The following is an 11,870-nucleotide window of genomic DNA, read 5'->3' on the forward strand; positions in this document are numbered from 1 at the left end:
AATGAAGGTTGCTTGACATTAAACTTTAGGTCTTTCCTCAGCAGATGTTCGTCTTGGCAGCTGTGGCTACTATATATCTTGTATCACCAGCTTTCTCGTGAGCCATTTGTTATGCACATAAGATGGTCCAAAATGAAATTGTTGAAACAGGCAACAATTCTCCCATCTGTGATTGTAAACAAATTTGTACCTAGATCAAGAGGGCGACCTTGCTAAGATGTTGCTGAAACGCTGGTCACCCTGCCCTGCTCTAGTACCAAAGTGGGTGGAATCTGGTTTATTTTCTTCTCGTGAGGTATGGAGGTTGAAGGAGGCCTGGCGGATGCAGCCTTCTTGGGTGTTGAAGACAGTCGGGTCTTGTCAGCACTTCTCTGTTGAGGTGTGTTGGTTGGTGGTATTACCACTGCTTGGGATGTTGAGGTTGTTGTAGCTACCCTTGCTGCACTGCACTGTTGGGGTGTGGCGGTTGGTGGTGTCCGCCTTGCTGCACTGCTCTGTTTGGGTGTGGTGGTTGCAGCAGCTGTTCGATCTCTATGGGTTGCTTGCATTCGTTGTTGTACAGTGGCTATTCTGTGTTGCTGGGTTGCTGCTGGGGTGGTTTCTTGCAGAACCACTGATGTACTACCTTGCCGAGTTGCAGTTACATCATGTTGGGGAAGTGGTGTTGTAGATTGCTGGTCTGACATGGTAGATTGCAGTCTATATAATTTAAGATCTTTTAGATTACTTTTTCTTTGAAGAAGTGTCCCATTTTCCACATGTAGTTTGCATATACCATGTTTAATATCTACTTCCTCTATGGTTTATGGCCCAATCCATTGGTCCTCCATTTTGTGACCCTTTGAAGTCTTCGGAGCATGTTCCTTTGAAGAACGGTGTCACCACTCTTTAGATAGAAGGTGAAACCTCCAGTTCTTCTCTGATATTGTTGCTGTTGCTTCTACTGGGCAATGGTGATGTTCTTTTTTATATTTGGAAAGATAGTATTTCTCGCATCTGTCATTTTGTCGATATGTTCCTTTATAATATCCTGTGAAGATAATTCGCGTACGAGGCTTTCCATCTCTCCGTCCTCACTTTGTTGTGGTAGGAACATTTGTGTTTATAGCAAATAAGGCACCATGAATGTAATCATCCCATTCGCTGTCCTACTCCTCCATGACCTTCCTTAGGACCTGAGTAATCATATTCATACCATAATTAGTACGTCACTTTATGAAATTGTACATATGTTGTAGTGTGTTTTTGCACTTCTTGATTCACAGATACCTATACATTTGGTGCTTAATTCTTTCTCATTGAGTGGAAAAATATTCCTCTAGTGTATGTACATGTACTTGCATGCCTTTAATAGCCACTTTTGTTCAATGATTCATGCATCTTTGTTGAATAAGCTGTCCTTGTTTTCTCTAGCTGGTTTGTGCAATTTATGCTCTGAAATAATGCAAATGCTTACTTCTCTATTGATTGATTTGTCCTTTCATCTAGCCCAAAAATATTCCTCTAGTGTACGTACTTGCACGCGTTTAATAGCCACTTTTTTTCAATGATTCATGCATCTTTTTTGAATAGGCTGTCCTTGTTTGCTCTACCTGGTTTGTGCAATTTGTGCTCTGAAATAATGCAAATGCTTACTTCTCTATTGATTGATTTGTCGTTTCATCTAGCCCATTTGACTGCGGATGATAGGCAGATGGGATCCTGTGTTGGACTCTGAAAGTCTTCATAAGCAACTCACATACCTGGAGTACAAACACACATAATAACAATTTGGAGAAACGTAGAACTGTATTTTTTCTCTTGAAAACGCAATGTTTTTGAAATTGAAGGTACCTGATTTACAAAGTCTCTTGGGTTGTGACATTGCTGCAGGATGATTTTTGCTGCTGTAATACCAATTGCTTTTGGTATCCTTTTTTGAAACTCTTTCAACTTTTTTTTGAGCTTTCCTTTCCATTGGAAAAGTTCCCTCATTTCTCCGTGTGCCTTGTCACAGAGTTTGTAATCCTTCATGCACCTTGTCTGGCTGATGGCTTTCTGCTTTGTCGTGATTTGCCGTTTCAGCAATTCGATTTCCGTTGAAAGCTCTGCGATCTTTTCGCATCTTTCATCTTGATTAAATTTCATTCTCTTTGGCATTGACTCCCCTCGTACTTTGCACGAATGAGAACCACTCTTTTTCTTAAAAACGTATGTTTCCCAAGCCTTTTCCTCTACTATGTCCTTTAATGTACCTCTTTCGTACATTAAGCTTGGATTTTCCTTAGCTAGATCAAAGGCCTTCTGCCATTCAGTTAATACAGCGGTTTCTCTTTGATAACCAAAAATCTTTGAATGCTCCTTTACAACATCTTCGCTGAAATTGACCATTCCAAGGACTAAATGTTCAGTGATCATCGCCTTTTCGGTGGCTGTGGCCTTGCTTGCGCTCTTAACATTAAGGACTTTAAGGTCCAAGATGTGACGGCTTTTAGGATGCAGTGATTGGGCAAAAGCCTAGAACGAGGACGGGATTGTAAGCACGGGAAGTTTAAGTTAAGATTTGCGATGCGATGGGGTCAATAGCAGTAAATTAATCTGTACAAAGGTTTTGACGAAGAAACAAAAAATGGTTTCCTTTAAAACAATCCAAGAACTACTGATCCCTTGCTTGGAGGAAGAAATTATAGACGACGGAGAATTTTCAGTGCTTTTCAAGGCGTATGCTCTTTGTGCGATCAGTGCCATAGCTCTAATATATATAATACTCACGAGCGCAAGGTTACTCAGTGGAACCATGGTATTTTAAAACAATGTTTAATCGCTACGTATGCAGATGTGGTCCACACTAAAGGAGCAACCCTTGATAACTGGTTCGGCTTTATAGACGGAACTGTGCGGCCTATTAGTCAGCCGATGTCATACCAGTGAATTGTTTATAATGGCTACAAGCACATGCACGCGCTCAAGTTCTAGGCCGTCACACTTCGCAATGGACAATCTTGTTCCCAGACCCCGCGTTATCCTTACCCAGCGGAACCGGCAACGAAGATCTCTGGGATAAAGCGTTCTGCCATGACAATCCATGACAGGATTTTGGTATCTTGTTTTACTGCAGATGTCTTTGTCCTTGTGAACATTGCTTGATTTCATACCGTGGGGGTCTGGGTACGAGTCTGTGTATTATGGGTTATGGGACTCAACACCCACATAGCCGGGAAGAGCACATCGAACTTTACAACATCCTCAAGTTTGGTGTCAATCAAGCTAATATTAGGCGAGATACAGCCATTCAAAAACTTAAAAATTTACTAAGAAATGTATGGAACGCCGGACACACGTCCGGCGTTCCATACATTTCTTAGTAAAATTTGGAGTTTTTGAATGGCTGTATCTTTCCTAATATTAGCTTGATTAACACCAAACTTGGAAATGTTGGAAAGTGCGGTGTGCTCTTTCCGGCTATGTGGGTGTTGAGTCCCATAACCCATAATACACAGACTCGTACCCAGACCCCCACGGTATGAAATCAGGCAATGTGTGACAAGCATGGAGGCTTTATTCCACGAAGCGATTGAGTTTTCTGTAGAGAAACTCGGTCTGAAAGATCTGAAAAAAGAACAATACAATGCGTCAATGGCAATATGTGTAGAAAAGAAAGATGTACTGGCGGTATTGCCCACAGGTTTTGGAAAGTGCCTAATGTATCAAGTTGTCACATTTTATTGCTGTTATTAGTCATAATGTTGTTGTGCCCTGCCATCAGCGTCACTAGTGCCACCGCCCAGAACTTCTTAAAACTGGCCCAGCTTGTAGGAGCCCTGCTTGAATATGCATCTCTGGTTGTTAAACCACACCGAGACCTAGAACTTTGTTGCATGTATCATGCTGTATCAGAGTGAATGAATTTGTTGAGAGGGTTTGCTTCAATTAGCATTAATGAATGCTGATGATTATCATTACTGTTATCATCACTTGTCGTATTCAAATCCCGTCCTCGTGCCGGCAATAAGGCTATTCCCCATTCTCTTGCACTCTATAGAACGACATATGCACGCTTATTCTTAGTGCACTGCCCTGTTCAAAGAGCAAACGAATGGGTTACTTAATCTGTTTTGTTGTTCTAAGCTTTGTTTTTGTAATCGAGAGTGCACCTCATAAAGATGTCCCTGAAATGAACAATTGCGCATGCATTGTTTGACATGCTAACATTGGAAGATGATTTTACAAAATCAGCTACATGCACATTGTGTGGATGGAAAATCACATATCGAGAATGGGCTAAAGCAGTGTAGTTGATAAAGTGGCATTCAAACAAAAACTCCCATAAAGTTAAGGCCGGATGGCTTTTGAGCGTGGACAATAAAGTGTTGGCAAGCAAACCCAAAGGTAAGTTAAATTTAAACAGCAGCAATCGGCTGTTCAGTCAAAATGATCCCCAGGAAATGATCACAGTCTGCTTGATCCGGCAAATTGTGAGAAGCCAGTGAAGCATAGTTTTCCACTATTGGTTTGGCATTTCTTAACAATTATTTCAACTAATTATGAATTATCTTTGATTGTTATGAAAGAACTATAGAACCGAGCTATAGAATCGCAGATACGCGGAAAGAAATGAATATCGCATTCGGGCACAGGTTGGGTGAGATGGTCATTGAAATGACATCACTGTCTTCATCAGATCCAAAAGAAATCTCAAAACTTAATGTACCCGTTGAAGAGATGTAGCCGGCACTAAATTGGGATATGCAGAGCGCCTTTCAGAGGCAAAAGAAGAAGTTTCAAAATCCCTGTTTCCGGCCAAGTTGGCTCAAGTACGAAACATTGGGGAGATAAATAAGGAGATAATGCACCATTTGCTGCAAAGTAGAGGGGACGTGCACGACCGAATGGGTAATGTGTTTAAAATCATTAAAATTGTGGAGTATTTAGTGGGTTCATCCAGTACCAGTTCTAGAATTACAAAAAGAGCTATTACTTTGTAAGTTTGAGATATGATGGAACGGTACTCTTTAACAGTAATGTATAGAGATAAAATTGCACAGCTTCGAATGCAAGTTTATCACTGAAAGAAGACTCCATACAGGAGTTAAAAAAAGACCTAGTGATAAAGAATGTGAATCACCTGGTACCGGAAATCGCGCTGCAACTAGCTCCAGTGATTGAAAGTGATAATGAATTGGGTTTGGCCTTAATATCTCTCTTCTCAAAACTTCGGAGGACCAGCGTTGCTCAAAATCATAAAAGAGAAAATCGGCAGACCAAGTCCACCAACCATTTATGCAGCCGCACGTAGTAAAGTACCACTTCCAACAAAATTGGAACAATACATGTTTTCAAAAGCGGCTCTCTTTTATGAGAGCATACAATATTAGGGTACCTTTCTTTTGGCTTAACAGATTGATCGGAATTGCAAGTGAAGGAGATGTTTTTGTACACACAGCGCAAGACATCATGGACGTAACAAACAATGAAACTAAGGAAAAAGCACGACTAGCCAATGCCTTCGTTTTGACACCATTGCAAGAACCTGTCAGAGGTTGGTTTAATATCGCATTAAACTTGGGAGCAAAGGAACATCTTAAAATACTCGGTATTGACGCTGATGGAGACTCCAAATTTAAAGTATTTTTTTAGAGGAGTTCCTCAAAGTAACTGATAGACTGGATGAAGTTGTGTCAGTCAAACACCAAGGATTCAATTTTGTTAGCCAAACGCTGATGTTCCCTGATTGGAAACACTTGATAAAGAAATGGAGAAACCAAATTTTAATCGTGCGACAGATTTTGGTAGTTGGAAAAGGGTTCATTATGGTGGAAGACTTTATGAGACTGTACGAGTCAAGCAAATTTAAGAGCAGTTTGTGGAAGAGTGATGTACATGTTAGGAGTCAACAGAATGTTGATGCTGCAATCAGGATTTTGAAACCGCAGGTCCGCCAGTGTTTGCAAGAGTGGAATAAGGATCAACCCGAAGCACTTTGTGTCTATCTTAAGGCCGGACATGATTGCTAGTAGCTTGTATGAAGGAGAACCTGTCAACGAAAGAATGTTCAAAACTTGCATGGTCAACGGTCTGTTTTGTGAAGTTATGGAAGGCATGGCTGGAGAAATCTCATTACCAGGTTGCGTCTTCGTTCATATCCTTGCAAACATACAATGACATGATAATTGCAAGACACTCGTTCATTCTGTCAATGAACCTATTTGTGGCTTTTTTTCCGTTCAGCCTTTCCACCCAGCAGCGTTTGGTTCCGACAGCAGCAAAATACCTTTTTGCTCAATGTAGAGGATTTTGCAACGAGAAAACAAACCTGTGCATGCTTGACCTCCTAGATAACGATGTGTTACGTCCTGTTCCTGGTTGCTCGAAAGATGGTTAACTCTTAACCATTGGTTAAACCCCCTAACCAATGGTTAAAAATTAACCGAGAGTTAGTTTCGGTTGCTCGAACGCAGGTTAGTGTTAACTATGGGTCAAATGTCTTCTAACAATTGGTTAAATTTAACGTACCTCGCTACGAGTGTTATCTTGTTAATAATTGGTTAAAATGACGTGTTGTTGCAAATCAGCAAAACAACATGGCAGTTGATTTGCTTTTTTGCGGTGTGCTACCCAGGCGTAAAAGAATTTTTAACCTCAATGGCAACTTGCTCAACGGACTCTCTGAAGCCGAGGTTAAGTCACGCTACAGATTTTCGCGTAATTCCATTCAGTTTATCACCGATACGATTGCTTCCGATCTAGAAAGACCAACTGCACGAAACCGTGCATCGAAACCACAGGATCAGGTTCTTATTGCCCTTCGTTTTTTCGCAAGTGGTAGTTTTTTGGAGGTTCTTTGTGTGTCAGATCAGCGGAGAAAGAAGTCTTTTTCTGTAGCATGACAGCGTTAAGTATTAAAACATGAAAGAACTTCTTCGTAATGTGTTAATACAGCTTTTAATTGGTTAAATTTCATTAATTGTTTATAACATGTTTATGCCCATGAATAGCAAGAAAAACTGGGCAAAAGGAAGGACAACTGAACAAACCAGAGATGCAAACCCGAGCAGACGAACATCCGAGCGAGCGAATGGATAACCGAATGACCGAGTTAATGATCAAACGGTCCACCAAGCGCTCGCAGACGAAAACGAACGAACGAGAAACCGAGTTGAACGACCTAGTGGAGAGCTCTTTTGTTTGCAGTCATAAGCGTTTATAAGGATCGATTTTCTGATATTCGAATGCAAACTTAAAAGCGCTTATCTTTTCCGAACGAGTGAGAAGCGATGTACCTTTTGTTCTAATTACTTTAATGTTAAGTAAATATTTAAAATCTTACCCACGTATTTTAGTGAGCTCACCAAAAAGACAATTAAAAAACAGCATAGATTGACAAAAGCAAAACCATTTACAAAGCTCTGTCCTTGCGGAACTTTGACAGCTCGTTCTTTGGGGTTCTTTGGAGGTTTGTCCACTTTTCTTTCACTTCACTTACACTTCGGTGTGCAGTTCCTACCGCGTTTACGGCGATTGCCATCTTTTCCCACACACTTTGCTTCATTTTGTTAGTGTTTGTGATAGAAAACTTTGATTTCAGTATTGCTTGATTTTCTTCAAACTTTTGAGTTATTATCGGAATTTCTTGTGCTAAAAAATTGGTTTTCGTTTCCTGCAGGCGGTTTGAAGTATTTGCACTTCTTTCGATTGCTCATTGACACCAGGGACTTCAAGTTCAAGTAAAGAATTTTCGGCAGCCATTTTACTTCTAAAAGTGGACCGAAGATAGAAGAAAACTTTTGCGGGAAAACTTGTCAAACCTGTTAGGAGATGGTTTAAGTCTGGGATATATTATTGAACCATTGGTTAGCTAACCAGTGATTAGTGTCAGCTTAACAGACCTTCAAGCAACGGGATTTAACCAACGGTTAGTTAACCCACTGTTAGCAAATTTAACCAACCGTTATCAGCTAACATGTGGTTAGATTAACCATCTTTCGAGCTACCGGGGCCTGGTGGTAACCAGCAGGAAGCCCTTTGTCACTGTTATAGCAGTTGTGACAGCCGTAAACCGCACACTGTTTTCCCCTTTTCTTCGAAGTTGACAGAGAAGCATCTTGGTGGGTATTACTGCTGTTCATTATCGAACAATGTCGCGAATAAACAGGCCAAAAGTGAAGAAAAAGCAAGGTTGAGTGTAAATTCTCTGTGAAAACACACACCAGATACCAAATGCGACTTAACGTGAGCCTCAACATGATGTTTGTGTGGTTACTGTTCCAAGATGGCCCCGGTGTTGCAGTGGACACTGAAAGCTAAGTATCCTGGCCTTCAGAGACAATCGAGCGACAACTCAAAATAAAATGGCAGCTTGAGAAGAGAATGTATACTGTTCTTTTGTTTTTTGGTTGCAACCCATGACTGCAAGAGAACGATTCAGAGAGAAATGATTTGAAATGGTAGTCATAGGAAGAAGGTGAAGGAATTGGTCCATGCAATAGTAAATATTACCTAAGAAGTACAGTTAGCGGGTTGTTTATAGTGCAGAGTTTCGACCCAAAAGGTGAATCAATAGATAACAAATGACCTCAAAGCTCTCTGTCTGTACAATCAGCTAGTGTTTAACCCTAAATAGTTTAGAGAAGTGCTTATGCTTCTAATGATATCGTTCCTTGCTTAACCCTAAACTTTGTAGATGAGCACAAAAATGGTAAATTCTGTATTCCACATTTTGCACAACACCCCTGCCCCTTTAACATGGAGCTAGAAAAATCGATAGTTTTTCTATTTTTCACTTAATTCTTCTTTATTTCTTCAAATCATTCTGCCTACAGTATTGTCAAATTTCTTGCAAAATTTACGTTTCTATAAATGTTTAGTTCTGAAGGGAAGGGGGAGCTTTGCTAAAGGTGATTTGATGAAACTATCTGACTCTGCTTAAGGGTTTAAACCGTTGTACTGGATATTCCAGCAAATTTTCAGAGACATAAAATTCTGATTCTTGATCATCCAAAAAGTGATCCCTTTCACTGGGTGCAGTGGTTTCAGCAGATTTTCTTAGCTTCGCGCCAATTAACTACCTTTCCTTGCCTTCTCCCAAGGCATCTTAACATTGATACATGTATTAAAAATGAGCGTAAACTGATTTCTGATTATACGGAAATACACCTGGTACACAAACAGTGACCAGATTGAGCTAATTCAATAGATGTGTATTTTTATAGTAAGCACAACTTGACAAGAAGTGAACCATTAGCAACACATAGCTCATTGACAAGGAACTGAGAAACTGTATAAGAAAGTCAATCCTCTAAAATCATGGGTAAAACTTTTGTTCTTAAACTTGCATCAATACTTATTGCTATCTCAATAACCTCAATGAATTGAATTCCACGACAGTATAATCTCAGTTTCTGGAACATACGAGGGAAACTAAGAATTTGTTGAATTTCAGGGATGCAGGATTCAGATTGTAACACAGAGCTGTTGCAAATGCAATGGCACATACACCACAGTCTGTCCCATTTGTCTGCTGGAGGGTGGACATAAGTATCAACAAATTCGATATGGGGAGATATACCACTGTAGAGGCTGTCATAAAACTTTATATTGCTAGCACTTTTAGAGCCAATGTCACACATGGTTTTTATTTTTTGTGCAAAGACCTGGTTGGCTGTTCACAGCCGTAAACTTACATTTTTGAATGATACAAACCACAGAAAAAAAGGAAGATAAGGTTTGCTGGAAAAATATTGATAAATCTATTTATTCAAAACTGGATAATTGTATAACGCAATTCCTGAGATTTGATTGGCTTAGCGCCCATGGTATATCAGCCATTAAATCATGCCCAAGAAGTAACGACCATTAAATTGTCTTCTGGTTGTTCTTGCAAAATTAAATCAGTAGGATCTAACAATATTTCTTGACTGTCTTTAATAAAACAAATAATTATTAAATTCACACTTATTGGATATGAAGTGATTATAGCCAACTAGGTACTTCACGCCTTGTTGGTTATCTATTGTCTCATACCCGATGGGCGCTCGTGCAGTAAATGTTAACTATTCCCACAAGACAAAATATGCATGTACAAATTTCATGCATATTCATGTTGATGTGGCATCTTTGCAGGGATTCCCAAAGATGCACCCTTATTGTATGTCTGTTGAATTTCAGGGATGATGGGTCAAGCTGGAAACAGAGTGCTTTAGCAAAGGATATTGCAAATACACCACAGTCTGTTTCATTTGATTGCTGTGCCATAGGAGAGATGGTGACTTCTATGGAGTCATTATTCTCTACAAAGAGAAGGGCTATAATCTGTTCATGTGTAAAACCTGATATGCCACTGAAGAGGCTATCATACAGCTTAATCCGATTTAGTTTGTGGCATCCAATGTTACGGACGCACACCCAATACATTCCACCAGTGTGAAGCACTTGGATGAATTCCTACCTCATGACTGGAAACTGATTCACCATCCCAATAGAGGATTGTATGAGCCCCTCAATGAGAGGAAACTGCTGATGCAACAGTTCCTGGGCCATCTGTATGTGTGTATCAGTGAGCACTGCATTCTTGCTAACAGCAACATCTTCCTTATCCAACTTAAATCGAGGCGTTCATCAGCATCAGTAGGGATGCCCCTTTTGCAAGGGTCCTCGCTTTTGTGACTTTTTTCTCTTGTTATACTTCTTTTAAAGAAGTCTTGTCAGCTGTGGCCACTATATATCTTGTATCGCCAGCTTTCTCGTGAGCGATTTGTTATGCACACAAGATGGTCCAAAATGAGATTGTTGAAACAGGCAACAATTCTCCCATCTGTGATTGTAAACACATTTGTACCTAGATCAAGAGGACGACCTTGCTAAGATGTTGCTGAAACGCTGGTCACCCTGCCCTGCTCTAGCACCAAAGTGAGTGGAATCTAGTTTGTTTTCTTCTCGTGAGGTATGGAGGTTGAAGGGAGCCTGGCGGATGCAGCCTTCTTGGGTGTTGAAGACAGTCGGGTCTTGTCAGCACTTTTCTGTTGAGGTGTGTTGGTTGGTGGTATTACCATTGCTTGGGATATTGAGGTTGTTGTAGCTACCCTTGCTGCACTGCACTGTTTGGGTGTGGTGATTGGTGGTGCTACCCTTGCTGCACTGCTCTGTTGGGGTGTGGTGGTTGCAGCAGCTGTTCGACCTGAATGGGTTGCTTGCATTCGTTGTTGTACAGTGGCTATTCTGTGTTGCTGGGTTGCTGCTGGGGTGGTTTCTTGCTGAACCACTGATGTAATACCTTGCCGAGTTGTAGTTGCATCATCTTGGGGAAGTGTTGTAATAGATTGCTGATCTGACATGGTAGATTGCAGTCTATATACTTTAAGATCTTTTAGATTACTTTTTCTTTGAAGAAGTGTCCCATTTTCCCCATGTAGTTTGCATATGCCATGTTTAATATCTACTTCCTCTATGGTTTATGGCCCAATCCACTGGGCCTCTATTTTGTGACCCTTTGAAGTCTTCTGGAGCATGTTCCTTTGAAGAACGGTGTCACCACTCTTTAGGCTGAAGGTGAAACCTCCAGTTCTTCTCTGATATTGTTGCTGTTGCTTCTACTGGGCAATGGTGATGTTCTTTTCTATCTTTGGAAAGATAGTATTTCTAGCATCTGTCATTTTGTCGATATGTTCCTTTATAATATCCTGTTAAGATAATTCGCGTATGAGGCTTTCCATCTCTCCGTCTTCCACAGGTTGAACGAACTTTTGTACTTCAAAAGGGCAAACATGGGTGCCAGCCAAACATGAGAAAAAATGGGCTGCACTTTGTTGTGGTAGGAACGTTTGTGTTTATAGCAAATAGGGCATCATCAATGTCATCATCCCATTCGCTGTCCTACTCCTCCATGACCTTGCTTA

The 11,870-nt window shown here is 40.6% G+C and overlaps 1 protein-coding gene and 1 pseudogene across 2 annotated transcripts in view; both read right to left on the minus strand.

Moving 5' to 3' along the window:
* Positions 1-212: 212 nt before the first annotated feature.
* Positions 213-11,870, minus strand: part of LOC146473002 (uncharacterized) — a 19,724-nt pseudogene continuing 8,066 nt past the window's right edge. Inside the window, exons 5-6 of the transcript XR_014866461.1 lie at positions 11,069-11,870; positions 213-529 (exon numbers count right to left, since the gene is read on the minus strand). The exon at positions 11,069-11,870 is cut by the window's right edge and continues 4 nt beyond it. The product of XR_014866461.1 is annotated as an uncharacterized LOC146473002 (transcript). The remainder of the gene's footprint in view (positions 530-11,068) is intronic.
* LOC146473003 (uncharacterized) lies at positions 1,059-3,078 on the minus strand. Its single transcript, XM_085118701.1, has 3 exons — positions 1,834-3,078; positions 1,636-1,742; positions 1,059-1,175 (listed from the first exon to the last, which is right to left on the minus strand). Exons 1-3 carry the CDS (start codon positions 2,395-2,397, stop codon positions 1,169-1,171), a joined length of 678 nt encoding a protein of 225 aa, XP_084974827.1. The 5' UTR covers positions 2,398-3,078; the 3' UTR covers positions 1,059-1,168.

Source organism: Pavona decussata, unplaced genomic scaffold (assembly GCF_977016875.1).
Source record: "Pavona decussata unplaced genomic scaffold, jaPavDecu1.1 SCAFFOLD_95, whole genome shotgun sequence".
In the NCBI taxonomy this organism is placed as follows: Eukaryota; Metazoa; Cnidaria; class Anthozoa; order Scleractinia; family Agariciidae; genus Pavona; species Pavona decussata.